This window comes from Cynocephalus volans, chromosome 8 (assembly GCF_027409185.1).
Source record: "Cynocephalus volans isolate mCynVol1 chromosome 8, mCynVol1.pri, whole genome shotgun sequence".
Lineage (NCBI taxonomy): Eukaryota > Metazoa > Chordata > Mammalia > Dermoptera > Cynocephalidae > Cynocephalus > Cynocephalus volans.
The window spans coordinates 98,632,227-98,659,001 of record NC_084467.1 but is presented as its reverse complement, the minus strand read 5'-3'; the positions used below and the strand labels follow the sequence as shown (position 1 = coordinate 98,659,001).

The 26,775-nt window shown below is 37.9% G+C and overlaps 1 protein-coding gene across 3 annotated transcripts in view; it reads right to left on the bottom strand.

Moving 5' to 3' along the window:
- Positions 1-9,297: 9,297 nt before the first annotated feature.
- The window catches only part of RAP1A (RAP1A, member of RAS oncogene family), an 86,152-nt gene continuing 68,674 nt past the window's right edge, over positions 9,298-26,775 (bottom strand). For all 3 annotated transcript variants that reach the window (XM_063104686.1, XM_063104687.1, XM_063104688.1), the window contains exons 4-8: positions 25,596-25,652; positions 20,396-20,536; positions 18,344-18,487; positions 13,117-13,232; positions 9,298-10,269 (exon numbers count right to left, since the gene is read on the bottom strand). In XM_063104686.1, coding sequence (XP_062960756.1) covers positions 13,146-13,232; positions 18,344-18,487; positions 20,396-20,536; positions 25,596-25,652 — 429 coding nt within the window. In that variant the 3' untranslated portion in view covers positions 9,298-10,269; positions 13,117-13,145. The remainder of the gene's footprint in view (positions 10,270-13,116; positions 13,233-18,343; positions 18,488-20,395; positions 20,537-25,595; positions 25,653-26,775) is intronic.

Sequence of the window (26,775 nt, the reverse complement as noted above, 5' to 3'; positions counted from 1 at the left end):
TGAGACCTAAGGCAAAAATGCTAAAAGAAAAAGTGCTTTCTCTGAGCTTTGGTCGCTTCTTCTGCTAAAAAATTTATGTTGACCCTTATTACCTCACAGGATTGTAGCAAGGATCAGAGAAGATGATAGATGTGAACATGTTTTTGTACAACGTAAAAATATTGCCCAGATAGGCTGTTATTGCCAAGTGGCAAATTTACACTTTTCTGTGGAGGGATGGTATGGGGGTTGGGGGTGGCGTGGAGAAGGGCAGCAGCACTGGCCGAGCTGGAGAAAGGTGTTTGAGGACCCCATTGCCTGAAGATCTGCTCTAAGGAACACTCCCCACCCCCAAAACACCCCAGCTCTCCCTCGCAGTCAACCCTTAGGGCCCTCCCATTCCTGGCAAGGGGTAAAGAGCTGAATGAGCCAAGTCCTGATGGTTTTTTGAGAATAAGCCCTCCAGTCTGCTCTCTCTGCTCCTTACGGCCTTAGTTGCTGGAGTCCCTGCCAGGCCCCACCTCTCTCCCTTCCTCCTTCACCCAGCCACCCTGGGGGCTAATGGCCTAAAGGCCCTCATGGCTGTCCTTGTAAAATCCATTCCCTCCAGACGGGGTGAGAGGCACCTGCGAAGCCTGTCCCTCATGAGAGGTCTCAGGGCTCAGGCTGTTGCTGCCAGAGGAAGGGTGATGGGCTGGAAGGCCTAGGGGTAAGAACCTCCAACTGCAGAGTTGTCCCTTCAGTACTGTTATTAGGTTGTCCCTTGCATTCCTTTTGCTTCCTCTACCCACCCCTTAAAACAAGTGGTATGATAAAACCTCTCTCCCAGATTCCCTCTGAGTTTGACCAAAGACTGACTTCCTGCCTCTCCCCCATTCCTCGATGGACGGATGGACACACACACACACACACACCAAAGACTGACACACACACACACACACCAAAGACTGACACACACACACACACACCAAAGACTGACACACACACACACACACCAAAGACTGACACACACACACACACACACCAAAGACTGACACACACACACACACACCAAAGACTGACACACACACACACACACACACACACACACACACACACACACACACACACACACACAAAGACTGACTTCCTGCCTCTCCCCCATTCCTCTACGGACGGACGGACACACACACACACACACACACACACACACACACACACACACACACACACACACACGTTTTGCAATGTCCCTGAAACAGTCCACATTCTTACATTCTTGTCCTCCACTGGAGTCCTGCTCTTTCTACCCCCTTGTGCCCCCCAAAGTGCCTGTGTTCCTGGTGAGGAGCAATGCATCTCTGAACATAGCTTGGGGCAATAATAATTTGACAAGGAGACCACAATAGTCACCTTACGCTGTCCCTTTTCCTTGCATCCTGGTCAGGCCTGGGGTAGAGAGAGCAGGGTCACTGACAACTCTACCAGTTTTCAGGCCATGGCCGCCCACAGTCCCTGGCTTCCATGCCACAGAATCTATGCACACTCTACATGCCCCTCTGAGCATGTCCCTCAATACGACTGCCCCTTCCCAGGGATGTATAGGAATCACTGCCAAAAACCACTTCCTGCCTGCTTTATACCTCTTCCCTCTCTGGTTCCCAACTCGTCCTCTCCCCACCACAACCCAGATCTGGGCTATGCACCTGGCCCCTCTTTGAGCACTCTCCACTCTGACAGCGACATCCCCATTTCTTTCAACTGGCCAGGGAGGGGTGGTCCCAGCACCCAGCCTGAGGCTGCCTGGCAGGTGCTAGTTTGCAGGGGAAACTGTCCTCCTCCAAGGGAAGAATCAGGTTTTGTTCTTGTTTTTCCGCTCTGCACAAGTTACTTCCTCTACTGCTTTCCTTTTCCTCTTCAGTCTCCCCCTCAGTCCCCTTCCTCACCTTCTCCTCCAGCTGCAAGGAAATGCTGCACAGGCTCTGGAAGGACACAGAGGAGGGGGTGAGGGATCTGAGAGCTCCTGTGACTTTATACACTCTCTTCCCGTCCTTCCTCAGTGTCTACAAGAGGCCCAGCCCTGCCCAATTTGCTCAGCCTTATTTCTGGGCACTTCTCATCACCCACTTTACCCTCCAAGGAGATGGGTTACTTTGAGTGCTCTAAGCTGGGTGTTTTTTTTCATGCCACCAGGTCTTTGCAAATGCTGGTTCCTGAGGAATCCAGTTCCCCCACTGCCTCAGACTGGCTAACTTATTTCACCATGTAGCTTAAAGAGCATCTCCTCTAGGAAGCCCTCTCCAGAGGCCTTATCTAAGCATCTACCCAAACCACAGTACTTATTCTGTTTGTCACTTCCATGCATGTTTATCTTCCCTTGTGGATGGTGAGCACCTCCAGCACAGCAACTACTCATTACTAATTTCTCTGTTTCCAGCACTGAGCCCAGGGCTCCCAATGTGACCTCCACTCCTCAGAGTGAGCCCTGGGCTGAGCCCACCTCCTGCTTCTCCTGCTTTAGGTAAGACCAGCAGTCAAGGCCTCCTTAGCTGCCTCCCAAGACCCACTTTTCACGCTAATCCTTGGCCCATTCTCCAGGACAGAACGGAGTTGCAGCCAGTCACTTCCAAAACAGCAATAAAACCCTTTGTCCCTGGCCCCTTTCTCCAAGCTGTTGTGTAGTCCCCTTTGTCCATGGCCTACTGCTACGCCTTCTCCACCCTGGCTTCCCAGGCTGATTCTATTTTAATGCAGGCTGTCTGGGGAGACTTAATCTTCACTGCTCCCACTCAGCTCCTTGTTCCTGTTGTCATGCTGTCACTGGGCTGCCCAGAATTCAGGCCCTTCAGATGATCACAGCCACTTTTCTCCCATACCTGCTCAATCCCAAGGGGATTCCAATTTCCATCCCAGGGGAATCACCTTGTACTCCAGTCTATAAGTTTTCTCCCTTTCTTGCTCCATCCCTTTTCACCCATCTTCCTGACCTGTCCCATCTCCTTTTCCTTTTTGGCAACAACATCTGGCCCCAGACTTACCCTACCCTGGGATTTTTTCCTAACTTGTTATGCTGGGAACCCCCACCCCTACTGGGGACATTAAGTCTGCTAGATTCTCCTCCCCTCATTGTGACTATAGAGGGAGTGTCAGGGCAGAGCAATAGGGAAGGAAGTTGAGAACTGGGTGTTCAGCGCCTTCCCTATCTCCAGCTCCACTACTGGCCACACTCCAGACATTGTGTCCTTACCAGGGGGCTGAGTCGCCAGCAAGGCAGCATGCATACAATTGGTTGTGTAGAAGTGGTGGGAAGGGTTGGGGGGGGTAGCAGGCACTTTTTAAAAAAACAACAGAGGTTCTTCCAAATGTGATAAGTATAGCAACTGAAACCCCTGCATACACTCAGTTCCCTAAGCAGAGATGCCAAGGCTATCATCATCATTGCAGACCACCTTTATATACCCAAAGCCTCCACTTGCACTCCCACACGTCATGACCGACCTAGGGAGCTTGCTCATCATCATAGTGAGCATTGGGCCAGACTGACTAAAGCAGGTGTTAGGATCCCTGATTTGAGGATTCAAACATCTGTTAAGTCAGTTCATATCCCAGAAAATAAGGGGTTATGCTTTGCATCAGTGATTTCAAGGGCCTGAAGAATTCCAAAGCTCTGGCTTGGGTTTTAGGACCCTGCTGGGAGTGTAGGGATCAAGCATCTTCTTTAAACTTCTCCATTAAATGTATCTCCTCCCCAAGGAAGACAGGCAAGGCCCAATGTCTAGTCCCACTATTCCAAGTCCTACTTTCCAAACTGGGAAGACTGAATGTTTAGTATCCCCTCAATCCTGCTGGCTCCTTCAAACCCCCCAACCCATTCAACTGGACAGATACATACTAGTCATGCTAAAGGGAAGATTGACAGGGGGCTACAGAAGTGTAGCTTGCACCCTTCCTTTCACCCACAAGAGAAGTTCTGATGATGGAATCTTGATAGGAAGTTAGCACCTACCCGATAGGGGTGAATTGAGGAAAAGAGCCCTCTCACTAAGCCTTCTCAATAAAATATGGTAGATCCTTAGGGGGGCCAGAGGGACTGTGTCTAAGAGAACTTGGAGGGTGTGGGGGTGGGAACCAATATTTACTGCATGCCCAGTATTTGTCAGGCACTCTGCTAAAAACTCTAAGGAGAGCAGAATCATGTCAGGTGAAGCAGAGGAATCCTCTCTAACATCTTTGAGTGCCAATGTATTAATGCTGGTTCCCTTCTAAATTGAACATTTGTCTGGAAGTGATCACAACCATGTGCCTCAGAGATTATCTTCATTAGAGGAAGGGGAAGAAATTAAGTGAGAAATAAAGAGTGGGAAGACCATTAGAATCCATGGGGAGTAATCCTTGTAATACTGTTTTTCATCGTGATCAGTTCTGAAATTTCTCCACCCCTGACCTCACCAAGTCTCTCCTAGATGACGGCTATGCCCTAGTTATTTGCGTAATTCAACCCACTAGATTGTCAACTTCTTGTTTCAAGGCCTGCTATGATATGACCCCAATCTACTCTTTCAGCCTTTTCCTTTCACATTATACAACACCAACTCAAACTAGATAACTTTTTGTTCGTGTCTGTTTTCTGCCCTTGCTTTTTCCTGAAATCTGCCTGTAATCATTTTCCCCGAGGCTCACCTGTTGGGAATCCCACCCTTTCTTAAAGGCCTAGTTCAACTCCCCTTTCTGAAGCATTTCAAATCTCCCAGAACAGAAAATATGTCTCTTCTGTCTCCTAAAGACTTCTTTATGGTACTTTCTTAATTAATTCTTATTGAATTATCACCAGTTTCTATGCCTTTATACTGTCTTTACCGCTGCCACTATGCCTGCCCATGCTCCCATCTGAGTCAGCTTCTTGACTTTTATCCTAGATTCTGCCCGTTTAGCTTACTCAGTTTTCCTTCTCAATGATCATTCCTATTAGCACACAAGCAAGCATTGTTTCACCTGTCTTAATAGGGTAGACAATGCTTGATGTTTAATGTCTTCCCATTTTTTCCTACATCTACTCCAGACATGTCCTCCATCATTCCACTGTCAGTCCATCAAGGTCACCAGTGACCCTCATGCTTTTACTAATTCCTCTTCTTCTCCCATCTTCATGATGGAATACCTCAGTGACCTCTTCTCTATCTATGTAAAACCCTAGTGATCCTATCCAGCCTGTTTTCAAATATTAAATGTAAATCTCCTGTTCAGACCTCTACCCCTGAACCCAGCTTTGCCTACTGTAAATCCCTAGAATCTGACACACTTCTCACACTTAGTATGTTCAAAATTGAACTCCTGATCCACTCTCCATTCTCCTTCCAACCTGCTCCTGTCAGTCTTCACTATCTTGATTATTAGCCGCAAATATCTGTCATCCATGACTTCTCTCTATCCCACTCTACATGTGTCAGTAAATCCTGTTGGCTCCACTTTCAAAATATATCTAGAATGTAGCCACTCCACTACTCCCACTATAGTCACACCACCATTTCTCATTTGATCCAGTCTCCTAACTGGTCTTTCTGCTTCCATGTTTGCTCCTGTGTGAGCTATTCTCAACCCAACACACAAAGAATATTCCTGATGGTATACTATGGTTGAGTAATATCATGTTATACCCTTTGCTGAAATCCTTTCCGTGGACCCCACTCAGAGTAAACGCTGAAGGAAATCTCCCCTTGTCCAACCCCATCATCTCTGTTATCTACTACTATTCTCCCCCTTGCTCACTCTACTCCAGCCATACTGACCTCCCTGCTAGTCTTTCAACATGCCAGGCACACGTCCACCTTATGGCATGTGCACAGACCCTTTCCACTGCATGGAAGGCCCTTCTTTCCCCCAGGCAGGTGCACGGGCTGTATACTTCAAATACTTACTGAAATATCAACTTCAGTGAGATATAAACCTTTGACCCACTAATACCACATTCCCTCTGTCCACCACTCCTGCCCCTTTACACTGCTTAACTCTTCTTTACAGCCCTCATCGTTACACACACACACATACACTTGTCTTTTACCATTTTCTAAAGATAAATACTCCATGAGAGGGGATTTTGGTCTGTATTTCACTGCTGTATCCCTAACATGCAGACCGGCACTTGGCATACCAGTAGAAGTACAATAAATATTTGTCAACAGGCCTACGATGATCATGCACTGTTCTGCTTTGTATGCCCTACAACATTTAGCACAAGAACTTGAACATGATTAAGCTTTAAAAAAATTCATTGAAAACAAAAGCTCAAAATAAGAGTCACAACACTGTTTAAAATGGGAAGGTTTATTAAGGTTTTTCCTCATGAAGAACAGCCAATCTCTTGCTTCTTAAGAGAAGCAAATAGTGGGAAAAATATGTCACACCTTGGGCCCAGAACCACAGGAGGCCATTTCTTAACAAGCCCAAAGAACTTACACCCCTCAATCCCCTTTTAAAGTTTATTAATGTCTGCAACACAGAACCCATGTTGCCTTCCCAGAAAACAGAACTGGGCGCCCAGTTCAAAGATTCCAGGTGTTCTCGACAGGAATATTTAAGAAAGATAGGGCAATAAATGAGCTGCACATTCAACAAACCCAAGATGAAACTGCAGTAAGAAAAATCCATGATCGATGTAATGTCTGTACTACATCTTCAAGAATAACTTACATTTTTTTTACATTACTGGGGAATATAAATGCTACAAGCTGGGTAGTAAGATGGCCAGAAAGCTCATATTCATTTCCCTCCCTGAAAGATGGGCTCTCTCTAGATCCCGGACAAAGATCCGAACCACTCTGCCCCTTTAAGTTTGGAGTTTATTCCAGAGGGGCTATTTTAACACATATTTAGCACCTTAAATAAGTACAAGACCCAAATCATAGAAAAGGTTATTTTACAAATTCTTTTCCTCCTCCAAAATGCCCAACAATTTCTTCACACTTTGGTTTCAACACATACAATTTATGAGTATAGTTTATGTTTTCTAACATTCCATATGATTGCTTACAGAGGAAAATACCAAGGTATTCCTTATTTCTCCTTCTGTCCCTCAGTCCCTCAAACAAATCAGGCTCATGAACTGACAAATATGTATACTTATGAGGATAAGGAAGCAAAATATTTTAAAATGCAGAATATTTTACTACTATTCATATGTGGAGAAAATTAGCTCCACACAGACTTTCCTGTTTTAATAAAGTTGGTAGTTAAATAAAGATATTTTCCCTAAGGATTAGCTTTTCCAACTACATTATAACTTCAAAGAAGTGGATTGTTTCACTGAGGACTAAAAGGTGGCCATTTATGATCCAGATCAAGATGCCCAACAGAGATTAGTTCAGAGTTCTAGGAAGAAGACAGTAACACAGCAACCTCCATATTTCTCCAAACATTCTTATGAGAACTACCCATGTGGCCAGTGTTATTCATAACTTTGATAAATTTTTTGTGTATCTTCCCTGCCCAATTAGACTGTAAACTCTCGAGGGAGAGCCTCTATGACTCTTTGTTAGACATTCAGTGTTTACAGAATAGATGGCTTTAAATGATCTTTTTTTTTTTTAATTCCAAGATTTTTGCATTTCTATGAATAGATACATATAATTCAATGCTTGTAGAAGTGTTAACTGATACTGAAGCTCCCCCTGGTGGAGGATAAGATTACAGTTATACTCATACTGTTAATTTCTGAAACTAGATTGTGTGGGGGCACTAACAAGCATTTAAAGTCATTTGTGTTTTAGTTGAAAGAAGCAAACTATCAACTGTGGCATGAAGCCTCCTTTAAATTATATATTACTCATATAACCAAAGTTATTTTACTTTAAGTAGACACAAATACTAATATGGTATCAGTTCCTGGATATTCATTACATGAGAGTCATATATATATCCTAGAGACTTGATTTTTCAGCTATAAAAATACATTTTATTTTCAGGCACCCTTCCCTCTAAAACCAAGCTAAGGAGTTCACATTAGGACAATATAAAAACACATCGATCTCACTTTCTAACAGGATACCTTTCTATCTTGCTCAGCAACCACAGAGTTCCTTAAGACAGCAATGCACATCTCTGATTTCAGTTGGTCCTGCTCTGCATACAGTGTGTTCCAAAAAGGCATTTTTCTTAACATTCCACCTTTAACCCAAGCGGACTGTATAAGATGTGACAAAGGAATCCTACCACGATCATCTTCCTCAACTATGTTCTAAAATAGAAGACACTGAGTTTATGCTACTAGTCAAGCAGACTAAAACTTGGAGTTGGTCTTAATGATTTCTATTTAATCTGGCAAATAACTAAACAATCCATGTAACAAGGTTATTATTTAGAAAGTTTTACTGGTTTGTGAGATGTTTGTCTATGATTTTAAGTCCAAAGAAATGTCTGAGAGGCGTTTTAAAGCAGAATGACTTTAGAGGACCTTAAAATAAAATATACCACCCTGACCTAGACAAACTGGCCCTAATATTTCACTTATATTTTAAATTTATTACATTTTTGGCCCCTCAATCCCAGACATATGCATAACTGGATCAGCAGAAGGGAAGTGTTAGGTAACTAAGTCTATTAGAAACTCAAAATAATACAATTTCCTATTTTTAAAAAATACTGTAACATTTCCTTAGGTTCATCAGAGCTTACATTTGAAACCTGATTTTTAAATTTCAATTTAGTAACTGATGGGCTGACCACACTCCTGGAAAATCTCAGCAAGGCATGAACACTTCTTCATACCTAATTGCAATGAGACAGTATCTAGATCCCTGAGCAATGATTTAGACTTTCTAGGACTGGTCTCGTCCTTAATATTCATGGAAAAAGCCCAGGGTTTCCTAAGCTTGTTTCTTTCCTTCTCTACCACTTAACTGGCTAACAAGCTATTTGCTATCTTTATGGAGAATACGTAAGTAATATCACCCTGGGTCCATGTCCTACTTAAGCCCTATCTTTTATAAAAATAGAAATAACTGGGAAGGAAAAAAAAGCACCACTATATAGCCAGCAAAAATTTTAACTTAGCAATCTCTTCCATATTACTACTACTATACTACTTCATATATAATCAAAGCAAAAGTAACTGACACATCCCTTTTATGTGTTCTAACTTTCACTCCTCTCAAATTCTTCAATCTGTTATAAAGCAAGTTTGAAAATTTTCACATAACACTTCATTGGTGGACTCACACCCAACAAATTGACAATGGCAAAGGATTCCCTTGATGAAATTACAAGCTGTGGAAGATCTGAAATAGTAAAAGTTCAAACCCGATACAGTATTAAACCTATTTTTTTTACATATAAAAATAATACACAGTGGGATATTTTATTCAATAAGATACAATCTTTAAGATCAAGAGAGAATATACAAAACTATTCTATGTAGTCTGATGTATTTTACTGTATAGTAGGAATAAATATATCTAGAACAGAAAGTGCGAGGTCTGTTCCTAGAGAAATCACCAATTACTCAGTATAGTTTAAAGCCAAGTGTTCTGCAGATACCAGGCAGAAAGGAGCTACTGTTGTATTTAAAACAATGTGGTTATTATAAAATAAATGCCTTAAATCTATAAACAATAACAAAAACACACAAACCAAATGAAAATGTACTAAAATTTAATCATCCATAAAAGCTGTAATTTAATCTGACAGTAAAACACAAGAAGCGATATTAGAGTTGGTTTAGTATATTATATATTTTAGCTTTGAAAGCCATAGAAATCAGTTATCCCAGTTTTTTTCCTATAAAAGACCCATTTTTCCAAAGCATTATGCACAGTTTTAATTAGAATATAATGACAGATGATATTTCATAATTTTTTAAATATAAAATGAAGTCAATGACTCAAAAAAGTTATCTGCTGCAATGAGTTTGAGGGGAAATTTCATAATCTATCATTACAGATATAAAGTATAATTGTTGAACTTTTTAGTGCCTGACAGGGAGTAATCATGATAAAAAGGTCAATATGAAATCATCTGATTATAGTAGCAATATCTAACATTTGAAATGCATCCATGCTCTTTTGTATAATCATATTAGAGTCAAGTATATTTATTTTCACATCTGTTATAACTGCTATTGCAAAGGAGAAATACTATTGTCTTATTTTCCAAGAGATATACACAGAGCAATTATTTTTCTCCAGGGAACTTGTGCAAACCAATATAAGATCTAAATTCTTCACATAATATATAAAACAGGAGAAGCCTCTTCAGATTTATTTTTTGAAGTCTGGAATGCTGGCACTTTCCAATTAGGCAACAGTTCTTCATTCCTGTAATCTAGAATATTAAATAGATATAGATATACATATATATGGTTAATAATCTTGATGTCAGAAGATGGTAGATATCCAATAATATAGAAAGAAAATGATTTTGGCAGATTGTTACTAGAGAACTAAATTATACTAAATTAGCTACAGTAAAGGGCTATTTTAAATTCCCTTTAAAAATGAAAATAAAATTAAAATGTTTTAAAAATAATCAAATATAAGAGAGTTCACAGGAAGGGAGTTAATAATCGATCAACTTTAGCTATCCTCAGTTTTATTACACTTAGTGTTTCACATTACATCTGACAGTCCTGTTTATAAAGAGGAAAACAGTGATATTTTATTTCTATCCCATTATCACGTTTTTTTTTTTAAAAGTTCCCATTCCACTCAGGAAATGACACCTGCCTGCATAAACTTTCCAGGGGAAATTCTTTATTCAATCATTTTATAATTATATATTAGGATAACCACTTCTAATACAGGTTAAGGAAAGAGATGATACAGAAAGAGCTGATCCCCATATTCAAGGGCATAAGATTCAAAGTTAATCTTACTGCTCAGTAGAAGACAATTAGGTTAAAGGAAGAATCCCTGATGATGAATTTCTCAGAGTTCTTTAAAAATGAGGACATATAAAAAAGAGATTAACATGTTTTAATACAATTTTGCTCAAAGGCTACAGACTAGATAAGCTACCCTCAAGGTTCATGTACTCTTCACTAAAAATGTTTATAATTTCCATTTAAATCTACCCTGTATCTCAGTATTTTTAAAAGTACAGAAACAACATGACACTTCAAATCTACAACCACAATAAAATGCACTGCAAAGTATTCTGATTGCTAAGTCACCTATTATTTGAATGACTTATTAAGTATATTGTAAGCTGAATTACATATGAGAATTTAAGAATTTATGTAAATAGGATGAAAGTTTTATTTCTAGGTCTAGGCCAAGATTTCTCTCTTCTGATGCAAAACTCACAACACACTGTCACATTGGTGGGTATGTATGAATGCATTTTTAAAATTACAGTAGGCCAGGAGATGTCACCTTTTCCTTTAGACATAAGCTAAATAAGACATTTTCTGAGAACTGGAAATTAAACAAGGGTCAGCCAAAGTAATGGTGTCAATGAGCTAGTCAACTATAAGAGAATTAAATAACATAGTTAAGAACTGGAACTGGAGTCCTCATTTTCTCTACCTTTGCACCCTTATCTAAACAAACACAAATACTGGCAATCTTAACAATAATCACTTTCAGGGAACTAAAGATTTAAAGTTATTAAATTAGGATTTCACTAAAAGCCTACAGCAACCATTTGGCCAGAAGCCATCTTTCCTACATCTGAGTACCAGAGACAACACCCATGCCCTCTTCTCCTCTACTGTCCTTTAAAAGAGAGATTCATTCATATATGTAAGGAAGCAAATATTAGTTGATCTGGAGCTCTGGAAGAGGTAATCTACTAAATGCACCCAAGAGACTTAGAAGAGTTAGTGTAACTAACTCTCAAGTGGTAACAATCTACTTTCTTCTAACTGAACCAAGTTTAGCAATATTCATATAATTAGCATCAAATTATATCATAAATCTACTCCATGAAAATATTCTTTTAGGGCATTATTTATAGAGCTGATAAAGTAGAAATTGTTCAGAGGATTTAAATACATAATCAAAGAAAAACAAATAGTCCCTCAGGGCCTGGTTTCTCATTTGATAGGCAGCTTGGATGCTGCCACTAATTTCTCTCCAATGGGTCCACTAATGAAAACTTAAGTGGTACTTAGAGTCAACTACTACTTAGAAGCCTACAGATGAAACATTTATTTGAAAAAAACAAAGCTACATCTGAGAGGAAATGACTACCAAAACTACAATGATATATCATCATATAAAACTACAATGATATACAATGATATACCATTATACATTCACTGGAATGGCTCAAGTTAAAAAAACTGACAATACCAATTTGGGGGAGGATGTGGAACTCATAAAATGCTGGTGGGTGTGTAAACTGGTACAAACACTTTGAAAAACTTTTTAGCAGTATCTACTAAAGCTGTCAATATGGTATATGATACATCCAACCATTCCAGTCATAGATATATACCCAAAAGAAATGCAAGCACGTGAGCACAAAGACACATATGAGAATGTGCACAGCTGAATTATTCATGCTAACTCTTGAAAAAAAGCCCAAATGTCCATCAATAGCAGAATATATTAATATATTCCTAGTATAGTCATACAATACAAATGAACTACTGCTATATGCAACATGGATAATTCTCAAAAACATATTTTTGAGTAAAAGAAGTCAGACATAAAATAATACATTATATGTTTTTGTTTACATAGAGTTCAAAGAGAGACATAACTAATCCACAGCGTTAGAAAACAGGGAAAAGGTTACATTTGGGGAGAAGTGACCATTGTTAATAGACATGAGTGTGTTCACTCTGACATAATTCACCAAATGTGCACTTATGCCTTTCTGTTTCAGAGGAACCTTTGTTTCACTTCAATACAGTATGAATTTGGGAATCATCTAGGAAGGCACTCTACTCATTTGACCACTATTTTTCGAATACTGATTCTGTAGCAGGCATTGGGGATTCAGTGGCAAGCAAAAGAAATGTGGTCCTTGCCTGTACAGAGCTTAGAATCTCACAGTGAAAGGGAAAATTATCTAACAGATGAATGTAACTACAAGTTATATGTCACATTCACAAGTTATAGAAAGTCAGAAATATCCTAATAGGTGAAATGGAACTAGTTAAAGTTGGGAAAAACACAAAATAAGAGGATGAAAAAGGCATTTGTTCTGCTTTTAGCATCTTACCTGGCTCAGAGCTGCTGCTGACTATGGGTCTAGAGCAGCAGACATGATTTCTTTTTAGGCTTCTTCTTTTCCACTGGTGTTTTTCTATTTATCTGTCTGACCAGGTCATAAAATATCTAAGTAAAAACAAGAAGAAAGTACTTATTCAACCAACTTTTGAGACCTTGTTTCACAAAACAATTTTGGTTCTGTTAAACATTATTCTGCTCTTACACCTGTATTTTGCTGCTTTGTTTCAAAGTCAAATTTCTTAGAAGCCCTGGCTGACTCTCAGGGTAAAGAAGGACTTACCTATTCATAATGAAGGAAATATACTTGCTCTAAGATATTCAATATCCAATTAAAAAAAAAAACTGGTAATAAAAAATAAGAGTGAAAACTTCAAACTTACAAATGAGTTGCAAGAATAGTACCAAGAACTTCTGTACATTCTTCCCAGATTCACCAATTAGTAACATTTTGCCACCTTTACCTTATCATTTCTCTCCCTCTCTCTAAACACACACACACATATTTTCTAAACCATTTAAAAGTAGTTTGTATACCACAGGTCCCTTAATAGTTGGGGGTGTATTTCCTAAGAACAAGAACACTCTCTTACATTAACCACACCATCATTATACATGACTTTTTATTATCTACAGTGCAAGTTCCGATTTTGTCAATTGTCCCAATAATGTCCTTTATAGTAACTTTCCCCTCCAGGGACAGGATCCATCCAAGATTACACATTGCATTTTATTTTCTGTCACTTTAATCTTTTTAAAAATCTGGAACAGTTTCTTGGCCTTTGTCTTTCAGGGCACTGTCATTTTTGAAAAGTAAAGGCTAGTAATGTTACAGATTACCTCAGCTTGGGTTTGTCTGATGTTTCCTCATTATTAGATTCACATTATACACTTTTGGCTGGAATAGGACAACAGAAATATTGTGGCCCTCTGAATGTATCACATGCAGAGCCACATGATTTTTGTTTGCCTCTTTTTGGTGATGCTGACTTTGGTTAAAGTAAACAATATAAAAAGTCCGCTAATTCTTGATTTAAAATGACAAATAATATCTATCAATAAATCTTTTGGATACATTTTTGAATGAAAAGTGCAAAGTATCAAAGACAAAAATACACACTTATTTCACAAAAGCAGATTATTTTAATTCTGGTATGTTTATATATATAATTTTATAGTGCTGGGTATATACGCCAACGTGTTGAAACATGAAATAAATCAGCTGAATTTCGTTCTTTACCATGAAATGCAAACACACATTTACTAATGACCTGAAATAAAAACAAATACCATAAAAGCCCCTTACTGTTTACTCTCATGGAATAAAGAGTGCTTTGCAGAAAGGAATAAAAAAATGTACTGACTTTAAGGGGCATTATATAAGCAACTGGCAAAATCTGAATATATACCAAACATGGATTGTGTTGATGTCAATTTTCCTGACTTTAATAATTGTGTTGTGGTTATATAAGGAAAGTTTTTGATCTGACGATACACATACTAAAATATTTTGGATAAAGGGTTGTGATTTCTGCAAACATATGGCAAAACGTTAATAACTGGTGAATCTGGATGAGGGGTAAAGAGAAATTCTTTTTCATGTTCTTACATCTTTTGAGTAAATTTTGAAAGTAAAATATTTTAAAATTATTGGTTACATTTCTTTAAGATGGTAAACAATTATCCATTTACTTATTTTAAATGGTCCAAAGATTACAAGACTAAATCAACTGTTAAAAATACATAAATAAAATACTGAGAGATTTATCCAAAAGTTACAAAAGTGACTCATTTATATTCTTTTCTTTCTGCTCCATCCTCCTCCCTCCCATCTTCAAACCATTTAACTCTCCATTATCTTATTTCTAAGAAAAGTTTGAAAGCAGAATTTACAAACAAAATGGTAGTTTCTGTTTCACAACTTCGAAGTCCGAGTTATTTCAAAACTCTGAAGCCTTTAAGAACTTAATGTGCATAAACCATGAATGAAGTCTCATTAGTTCCCTATGCTCAATGCATAAGCTATAATATGAAAAATAATAAAAAGGTAAACTAAAACAGTAAGTTAACCAAAATCATATGTAGTTTCTGTTTCAGTTTCTTCATGCTACCCAGTTTCCGGCTTCTGGTACTATATAGAACGGTAACTGATTTTCGTAGTATTATTCTAAATTATTTCTTTGGAAAACATTGCCTACCTCACAGCAGCAGATGGTTCAGTGATGAGGGCAAGTTCGAACTATAATATTTGGTTAGAAATGCTGAAAGTCCCCAGCCTAGGTTCTTCCTCATCTCTCTGAACTATAGAAAAATCTAAAGGGAACACAGAATAGAGTTTCTCAATCCCTCTCCCATTCCTAAATTGGGATGTCTTGATTCCAATTATTATTCCAGCCTCAGCAAAGAACAATTAATTCTTGATAAAGACTGACGTGATTCTGGTATAGCTATATAGTACTTTTAGAACATAGCACGAGTGATGTAAATAAGAGCTTAAAACAATGTCAGAGAATTAGAGGGCTTTTTAGCCAAGCAGTATGTCCTTGCATGCTTTCATATTTGAGGCCAAGAGTTGAATCTTGTGAAAGTATTATCTATCTCTAGGCATTAGGAAATCACACAAACATTTACAAGGCATAGGCTGTCTGAGTAACTATTAACTATCAAAGGAATCTTGTAGCTGCATTATCAGGCTATAAAGAGAGAAACATTAAAAAAAAACTCACAAATTATACTCTCAAGAATTTCTAGCATGAAGTTCGCACATTTTCCAAAAAAGTGAAGATTCTTAAGATGGCTAACGCTTTTCATTTTGCTTTATTGTTTTTCTATGTTTGTTTTATAAACTGTCATGTCAAGGGTTGACTTTAACAAGACTGCTGTGAAAAAGTAGCTCTGCTGCATTGGAAACTTCAACCCAGAGGAGTACGAGTGGTGCACAGGTTCCCACAAGCATGTAATGCTAAAACATGAGGGAGGAACAGTTCCTCTCCACTGACTATGGCTCCCAAAGGGAGAGGTCCTACATGCTGGACTTTGGCCCAACTCTGCCCAACCAAGCCTGATGAATTTGGTGAGTGGTTACCTTTGAGAGTGAGGACAGGGACAGCAAGGAACCAGATCTCTAAGGCCAACCATCCTGCAGATGGTGTTCTCACACCACTGTTCCACTAGCCAAGCATATTCACCAATCCTAACATGTTCTTGATCAAAGTTACCATTTTTTTAATTTAAGAAAAGTAAGACTGTACTAAAAATTAAAATTTAATCATTAGCCACATTTTTCAAAATAGCCTCAAGGAAACTGTAATTCCACAACAGAAAAAGTTGAAGCTAGAAGCATATCATATTTCCTTCTATCTACTTGTCATTGAATAAGTAATAATTGTTGTTGAAGACCTTAGCAGAACTTGTTGCCCCACTAAGATGTAAATTTCCTTAGGGCAAGAACAGTGTCTATCTGGATGACCGTTACCTGAGTGCCTAACACAGTGCCAGGCACATAGTAGATATTTAATAAATATTTGCTGGAAAAAAAAAATTGGGGGCTGGTTGGTTAGCTCAGATGGTTAGAGCACAACCTTGTAACACCAAGGTCACAGGTTCGGATCTCCAAACTGGCCAGTCGCCAAAAAATAAAATAAATTTGTGAATTTCTTATTTTTATGTAATTGTTAAAGATGGTTTAACCTAAAAAACCAAGCTTTGGCATTTTTGATTATTTGTAAAATACAGGATTTGTAGCAAGCTTAATTTTTTTCTGCCAGGTATTCAAAGTAATTTATTTGGTATGTGTGTATGTGTTCACTCATGTTTATAGTGTGTGTGTGTGTGTGTGTGTGTGTGTGTGTGTGTGTGTGTGTGTGTGTGTGTGTGTGTGTGTGTGCGCGCGCGCGCGCGCGCATGTATGTACTGATTGATTGGTGGCTGGCCAGTACAGGGATCTGAACCCTCCTTGATCTTGGTGTTATAACACCATGCTCTAACCAACTGAGCTAACAGGCCAGCCCAATTTGATCATTTTAAAAGTCACATAAAAGTCTACGAGCATAACACTAGTCAAGGAAAAGTAACCTATAGAACCACAGGCCACAGAGAAAGAGCAAGCAAAAACAAGGGACTCTGATGACCTGACCTAATTTTACTCTCATCTATGATTTTTGTCTTTTTGTTTAAAAAAAGATGACTGGTAAGGGGATCTTAACCCTTGACTTGGTGGTGTTAGCACCACACTCTCCCCGAAGTGAGCTAACCAGCCATCCCTATATAGGGATCTGAACACACGGCCTTGGTGTTAACAGCACCATACTCTCCCAAGTGAGGCATGGGCCGGCCCCTCTCACCTGTGTTTTAAGTGATCTGAATTCTGACTGATTACCTGTGATGCTACAAGGGGAAGGGGAAGGCAAGGGGAAGGAAAAGAGAAGGAAAGAAGCTTTCTGTTTTTAAAAAGGCTTATGGCAAAGTTAGCAAAAGCATTCAATTTTTGCTTGATAGGTGGTAGGGGCAGTTGGAAATTGCACTAATTTTTTAGGGGCCCAGCAAACTACTGGCCCTTTACACCCGGCATGCAGCTTACTTGCTAAGCATTCCCATCACAGCTATGGTTTCAAGATAGTAGAGTGCTTAATTCAGGCACAAATAAAGCCTTGTGCATCTTGTATATCAGACCCAAGGGACTGAGTAAATTCCAATTACATGTCCATACTCACAGAGATTCTTCACTTTGAGTCAAGTACCAAAGGTGAGGCAAGACTCAGAACACCAAATTCTGTGATATCCATGAAGGTAACATCTTTCTGTGTAACATAAGCTCATTATCATAACTATTTTGATTTTTCTATTTTCCAACTTGACATTACAACTTATTCATACACATCTGGATAGAAAATTGTTACAATACAAGGGTGATATGACAATTTTCACACACCCCTTTGTGGCATATCATTTAGAGGATTAGCAGGACTTAGTACATATTCTTTAATTTTAATCTCCTCTTTGACAATAAGGTAAATTTAAGTGTCTTCATTACAGCCATCAAAGTGATCTTATACAAGCTAAGGAATATGGATTCTAGGAATTACTTGGTGTTTTCTATAAGGTGATAAAATCAATATAGGTTAAAAGAACAAAAAAAGGCTTTAAAAACTTTTAGCTGTTAACTTAAAGCAAGGAAACTAAAAAGGCACTTGTTTGTGCTGCCTAGCACTGTGGGTTACCTCATTAACGTTGATCTTTGACTTTGCAGAAGATTCTAAAAAGGCACAGTTACACCACTGTCTTGCTAAATTCTGGCCCTGTTCTTTGCCTACTACTCGCTCATCTTCCAGGTCACATTTATTGCCAACCAAGATCATTGGAACCTGTGGGAAGGAAAAAACATAAAATGAGCTATAACATTTTCATTACTTAGCCTTTTTTTTTTTATAAATAAGCAACTACCTGTCACCAACTAAAATGTATTAGTTAGGACTGTAAGCTTCACCAAGTGCTAACAAAAGGTATATATATGTTGGGGGGAAGAAGGTGGAACAAGAGGGAAGAGACAAAAAAAAAAAAAAAAAAAAAAAAAAGAAATGTTAGAGATCCTACTACATTCATAAGCTAAATTATTTTAAGAACATAATCCCAAAGTTCTCATGTGGACTACTATGAATAGCTGAATTTCAAGTAGAAAAAATCTGAAGGAAAAGGAATCTTCCGCAATACAAAGAATGAACTCATTGGGCCTAACTAGTTTCAGTGCTTCATCTCAGTAGTCCAACAAATGCCAAAAACAGTGGCAAGACCAATATAGTAATAGGTTCTACTTCTACGTCTGACACCTAGACCCGAATACCTGTTTAAGTGAGATGTTAAGGAGGACTAAAAATAAAAATAAAGCCACAAAGCAACGTTTTCCGTTTTTCTCCATACCGCAGATGCTTGGCTACGTACATTCACAACTTCCTACTTCTAGTAAAACAAGTAGCTAACAAACTACATTAATTTCGTTAGTCAAAAGGTGTCATTTGTTTGTCATTTGAAACTTTACAAAAGGAGAAATTTAAGGGACGTGGTGAACCTTCTACCTAAAACGGGCTATTATCATGAGTTAGATTAAACACACTAGGCACCTACAAACTCCATCCTTTTTAGTTTATTACACGAGATAAAGAGATTAACACTACCAGAGTGCAGTGATTTGCACATAATTGCCAATGAAAACAGAACTCTCTTGGATAAATTAGTCATGAGAAAGAAGAAAACTATTCGTAAGGTTATGGTTGGTCGTGAGTCATATGGTATACATGCCCCTGCCTATAATATTACTCAAGGTTAAGGTCCTGGACAGATGTATATGTTCCCATTAAAACTTGGAACACACAGAAACAGAATGAAAGGTACAACTAAAAGTTTATATCCCAATTTATGCAAATGAAAAGAAACTCTGCATAGCTCAAAACCAAGATAAATGTCTAATGTACACATTTTGTTTTTACAAAAAGAAATGAAAAAACACATACACGACAACTAAAACAATGTTATTCATCAAATAAGATGAGATTTCTAAAACAAAATTAAATTTTAAAAAATCCAGTTAATCAAAATCTCTAATATAATTCAAAGGAAAAAACTGTATTAAGTAAAAACTCGGGCCGAGCCCGTGGCGCACTTGGTAGAGTGCTGCGCTGGCAGCGCGGCGACGCTCCCGCCGCGGGTTGGGATCCTATATAGGACTGACCGGTGCACTCACTGGCTGAGTGCCGGTCAACAGAATTTTAGAAATTGGAACATACCATTATGGTTCTTTTTCCTTTCTCTCTCTCTCTCTCTTTTTTTTTTTAACAGCTGGCCAATATGGGGTTCAGAACGCTTGACCCTGGTGTTATCAGCACCACGCTCTACCGAGTGACCTAACATGCCAGCCCTCAAATTGGTTCTTAATAATGTTCTTTGAACACTGTTTCTGATCTAACTATCACCTTTCAAAGCTCAACTCCAGTCCCACTTCTTCTATTAAGTATTCTTTGACTCTTCTTCTTTCTTACTCTTTTTACTCTCACAGCACAATGAGCCTTTTATCACATATGATATATCCTCATTTTCTGAACATCTCAGCATATAATTTGTAGGTTAATTTTGAAAGCTTTATATATTTTTGGTCACAGGGACTCTTTTAGGCATGTGGTAGATACCTTCTAAATCCTCTACTGATGGAGAATAAACAACGCTTTTTCATTTAGCCACAGAGAAATGGCAGTATGTTTTATAGAGAAAAAAATACTTACGTCTTCTGTGTCCTTAACCCGTAAAATCTGTTCCCTCAGGTCTTGTAAGTCGTTAAACGTGGACTGAGCTGTAATAGAATATACTAGTGCAAACCCTTGGCCGTTCTTCATATACAAATCCCTCATTGCTGTAAATTGCTCCTATAATAAAAAATATGCAATTATAAATATATACATTTCTTGATCATATATTAGAACAATTTAAAACAGAATAATCACAAGTGAGCTACTACATTTTTTATTACATGCTATCATGACAGAAAACATAAGACATAATGCATAGTTTCTAGAAACTCTGAGGTGAATGCTCTTATGTTCCCCACTTAAAGTGACTAGACACAATGACAATGAACTACAGAATTAGAAGGAATTCTTGACCACCTTAATTAGCTTTTGTGAAATTTAGAAGAATGGTACAATTCTTTTTTACATACATATCCTAATCAATTTTGATCTTAGTTTTGTTTGGAAATTTATGACATAACTGCTGCCCAAGTTGAAACAATCTGAGGTATAAACTGAACTATGACTTAATCATCTGGGACAAACAGTCTCAATATCTCTACTGGCAGATTTCATCATCCTGACAATCAACAGACTTAATTCTGTTTTAATTTTAAGCCCATTCTTTCTTATCTGGTAATAGTCATTATGTATAACTATAAATATTAATACAAGACAGAATCTTACAAAAAAATTTTGGGATTTTTATATATAGTATTAAGAAAGCACATATGTAGAATATTCAAAATGTACCCATCTTGGGTCTTTACACATTGTGGAACTTTGCACCTTTGGATACATTAAACATAAAATAAGGCCAAAATCCACAAGATTTCCTAAGCTTTTTACTGCCATGGCTTCCTGGCTCCCATCATCCCTACTTCTATTCTGTCTGCTACATCTAAATGTTCTCATTGCTTCAGCCCTGGCTGATGCATTCATTTTGTATGCTATCACTCAATCATTTCCCTAGCATCAAATTTTAGTCTCCAGTGTGCCACAGGAATATGGCTGGGCTTACTATGCTGCTGATAGTACACTGAGAAGGATGTAAAAACCAGGGTTTTCCCGGGTTTTTCATTTATAAACTTTGTATATTCCAGGATGGCACCATTATGGTAATCAATTAAGTTTTGCCACTGTCCAAATGCTTAATTATATAATAAAGGAATAATTTACAATATAAGTGTTACAAATACCAGCAGTACTATTCCTATCATGTTCTCTTGAGATCATGTTCTCTCCTACTTATTAAATCAAAAAAATAAATATGTAGGCAACCCACGGTCTGAAAATTCATTTTAAGACTAGCCCTTACAGAGCTGCCATGGTTGTTGTTACTTCCTATTGAGAATGCCAACCTCCTTCTTAAGGACATTCTACAATATTCATCTACTCAACAAATATCCACTGAAGGCCCTCTATGTGCCAAGACAGCACTAGGGATATGTTGGTGAATATGAGAGGCAAAATCTCTGCCCTGAAAGAGTATACATGGAGACAAAAATAAAATATTCCAGATGGTAACAAATGTTACAGAGAAAAAGCAGGGGAGGGGGACAGGGAATTTCTTTTGAGGGTGGAAATGGAAGGTTATTTAAAAGACTGTGACCAGGGAAAGCTTCAAGGTAATACCTGAGTAAGGATCTGAAGGTGGTAAGAGTAAAAGTTCTATGGAAATGTGGAGGAAGAGTATCCCCCAGGCTAAGGAAACAGCAATTGCAAAAGTCCTGAGGGGAAATATGTCCAGAGCATATGAGAAGCTTTAAGGAGGCTTGATTCACTGAAACACCATTAACTAGTGGGTGAGTACAGGAGGTGGAGACAGAGAAGGAACTGAGAGGAAGATAATTATCATTTGGACCTTACAGGCAAATGTAAAGACTTGGGCTTTTACTCTGAGTTGAATGCATAATTTAAGCTGAGGAGGACATGATCTGAATTACATTTTAACAGGATTACTGTGGTTGCTGTGTTGAGAATAGTCTGAAGGGGGTCAAGGACAGAAGCAGGGAGAGCAGTGTTGAGGTTATTGAAATAATCCAGGTGACAGATGACAATTGTTTAGGCCAAGGTAGTGTCATTAGATTCTAATGGTGATGGTCAAGTTCTGGATAAATTTTGAAGGTAAAGCCATAGAATTTGCTGAGAGTTTGGATGTAGAATTTAACAAAAGAGACACAACAATGACTCCAAGGTTTTAGGCATAATCAACTAAATGGGTACTATTTACTGAGATGGGAAAGACTGTGGAAAGACTCAGGTCAGGGAAGGGATATCCGGAGTTGAGTTTGGACATGTTATTTTTGAGATGCTTATTAGATGTACAAGAGGAGATACTGAACAGGCAGTTAGATATTGGAATCTGAAGTTCAGGAAAGAACTTGGGGACGGAGTTATAAATTTAGTATTTACTGGTATATAAATTATATTTAAAACTATGCTACTAAAGATGATCTCCAAAGCAGTGTTGTTAGAAAAGAGAAATCCAAGTATTGAACCCTGAGGCCCTCCAATATTAAGAGGCTGTGGAGATAAAAAGGAATTAGAAAAGGAGACTTAGTTAGGAGTAACCAATGACACAGGGAAAAAAACAATCAAGTGTTTTTCAAATGAATGGGTTTTATAGTGGAGGATGGTAATCAAGTGAGTCAAAGGTTGCTGAAAGGTCAAAGGAGTTGAGGATATATGGAAGGGAATGATTACGAATGGCAGACCATAACCTTGATGCTATGTGCAGAGGGCACTGAGGATATAAGGGATAATAAAAAGATGTAAGGATAACCAGACTGCAAGTTCCAATGAAGCTGAAGGATACTAAAGGAAGTGAGATGGAAGAACAAGAGGTAGTGAGTGCAGAATGGGATGCTTAAAAATGAGATTAGGGAAGTGTTACAGTTATTGGTAATCACACAGTCTAGGGTAACACTATGGTATGAATGGCTGAAGTAGGACGGAGATCAAGAAACTGACAAGTCTCAGTACTGGCTCACCTATAACATCTGTACAGATTCTATTTGGAGAGTAAAACCACCAAGAATTCTGTCTGAAGCAGTATGGGAGAGAGTGAGCAAAAATCTTCAAGGAGTAAGGAGTGATCTGGGACAAGAATAATGAGCATCGGCTATCTTCCAAGCTTTATGCAAGGCACTGGAGACAAAGAAAAGCAAACAGACAATTATAACACAGTGTGCTGAGTGCTAGGATGAGAGATGTACAGTATTTGAGAGCACAGAGGAAAGATCTCTGCTGTAGGGAAGAACTTCCTTAGAATGTGGTCAAGAAGAAGAAGAAAGAATGCCCTCACACTGTGGATGTGGTGAAAAGAAGTAGAAGGTATTCCTTTTAGCTACTAGAGTTTCTAAGAACAAAGGGAAATTTTGCTAATTCAGAAAGTAAGAAAATGCCAGGAGGCAAAAGGAGGGCGATCTCTTGACTTGGCTGATACAAGAAAGATGTAGTTTCAGTGATCCAAAGATTCTTATTGAAATCAAGATCTATTTTTCCAGGAACGAGTGGAAAAATACAGTATAATTAGTATCATAATTGTTCCAGTCTGCTTATATGTTTATTTTTTAACAAAATGAAACATTCTTATTATTTGTAAAATTATAGTGGAAAAGTTTGTGATGAATTTTAAACAACTTGTAATATTTAAGGATACTATCCATTTTAAAGCTGGGAATTGCCTAAAGGGTAGTCTATGTGTTTGAAGAAAAAGAAGGAAAAGGAAAAATGCTTAATGTATGTATTTTGTGTGGCATTACAACTGGAAATCATCAGTAATTAATTTTTAAAAATTATAAAGGTGATGATAATAATGAAGGCAATAAGAATAAAAGCACATATATGAATTCCATACCATTAATGGGCATTGTGACAAGTGATTTATAATCATTATCTCATTTGATCATTATAAGCACCCTATAATATACTAATGTCACTATACTCACTTCAAGGTGAGAAAAATGAGGCTCAAACTAAGCCTAAAGATTTTTACCTTCTTCAGAAAACATGTATCTATCACCAGCCCCCTAAGTTGTTAAAATGCTAGGAAAAGGAAAAATAATTTTTATAAAAATAAATGACTATGATGCCAAAAGACAGTCTTTAAAACCATGGAAATACATATCTTTTTTAAAATTTTTATTTATTTATTTATTTATTTTATGATATTTTTGTTTGCATTTTATTCTTTTTTTTTTTTTTTTAATTTTATTATGTCGATATACATTGTGGCTGATTATTGTTGCCCATCACCAAAACCTCCCTCCCTCCTCCCACCCCCCCCAACAATGTCCTTTCTGTTTGCTTGTTGTATCAACTTCAAGTAATTGTGGCTGTTATATCTTCTTCCCCCCCCCCCGGTTTTTTATTTTGTGTGTGTGTGTGTGTGTGTGTGTGAATTATATATTAATTTTTAGCTCCCACCAATAAGTGAGAACATGTGGTATTTCTCTTTCTGTGCCTGACTTGTTTCACTTAATATAATTCTCTCAAGGTCCATCCATGTTGTTGCAAATGGCAGTATTTCATTTGTTTTTATAGCTGAGTAGTATTCCACTGTGTAGATGTACCACATTTTCCGTATCCACTCATATCATGATGGACATTTGGGCTGGTTCCAACTCTTGGCTATTGTAAAGAGTGCTGCGATGAACATTGGGGAACAGGTATACCTTCGACTTGATGATTTCCATTCCTCTGGGTATATTCCCAACAGTGGGATAGCTGGGTCATATGGTAGATCTATCTACAATTGTTTGAGGAACCTCCATACCATTTTCCATAGAGGCTGCACCATTTTGCAGTCCCACCAACAATGTATGAGAGTTCCTTTTTCTCTGCAACCTCGCCAGCATTTATCGTTCAGAGGAAATACACATCTTAACCAAACTTCTGAACTTAAAATAACTTTTCTTTTTTAAAAGCACTTTTTAAAAAATCCTTACCTCAATACAGGGAGAAGAAACCCAATATGCAGATTCTTCAGGTGAAGTCAATACACAATTTAATCATGATATGTGGGCATTGCGTATGCAACAGCTTATTTCATACACATAAGAAAATTTAAGAAGCCTTACATTCAGAGAATTTGTTCTTAATCAGAATGATTACTTTTACTCAGAAGAATTACTCAGATGACAAAACCTGCTCACAAATTAAAATCTATCAGAAAAAGAGAAAACATCCTTACTGTCCCTGCTGTATCCAGGATTTCCAGCATACACTGTTGGCAATCTACTTCAACTTGCTGTGAGGGCAAAAAAAAAAAAAAAAAAAAAAGAAAAGAAAAAATGAAAAAGTAACATCAAAATGTCATTATGTTTTCCTCCCATCTTTTCACTCAAAATACTTATTAACAACCAACTACAAAGACTTTCTCTAGCAGTTTGCTGTATTGGCTGGGAGCAAACTAGGTATCACAATAAAGAACAAGGGTCCCAAGCTCATTCTATTAATATTATAGAAGCCAGGACGGTTAATGTTGAGTTTAGGTATCTTCTGACCACTGTAATGATTCTTCAGAGAAAACAAATTACAAAAATAGTAAATGGCTCAAAATGCACACAAGATTTAAGGATAGAGAAAATCTTGCCAATTTACCACTTTCAAACTGTTAAAATTAATGCACAAAATTTAATACATACGAAAATTTGAATTTGAGACATAAAAGGAACATAGAAGTGCTAAAATAAATAGTACTGAGCTCACACAGTCCTCAAGACTTTAAGAAAAAGGCATTTTCTTTAGAAAAGCTCTGTGTAAAAGGTGAAATTTTATACACTGAATTCCATTTTCCTACTGTCTTATAAAAGAAGGTTGGCCTAAAGAAAGTGTCAACTATTGACTGTGTGAAAAACTTTTAATAAAGAAAGGATTAAGAAAAGTTAGTCCTTCAAGTACAGATCTTGCTTTGTAGTTAAAGCTTTAACTAGCAACTTATTTTGGGAACATTTCAGTAAAGCAACACTGTCTTCTAAAAATAAATGTATTTACCTAAGAACTATTTTAAACTCTGCTTGTGTCAGATCAGGGATTGATGAGGAGCACCACTGGCAGTGCCACAAACTCATCATCCCACCACATATGGGACAAGTATGGTAACCTGCAAAATCTGTAACTGGGCATGTCAATGATTTAATGAATTTGCTCAATGTATCTAGAGCACAATTTTGTTTCCAATTTGAAGAGAGTGAAATTGCTCTGCCAGTACTACTTGAGGAACTTAATTCAACACAAATTACTGCCCTGTTAAAGGCAAATTCTAAAAACATCTAACAAAACAATCCTTTCCTATTTGTTGAAAGGTAGGTTTAATCTTTTGGGGGAGGTTTGGGAGTGGGGATGGATATCCTTGGCTACCGGTCTTTCAT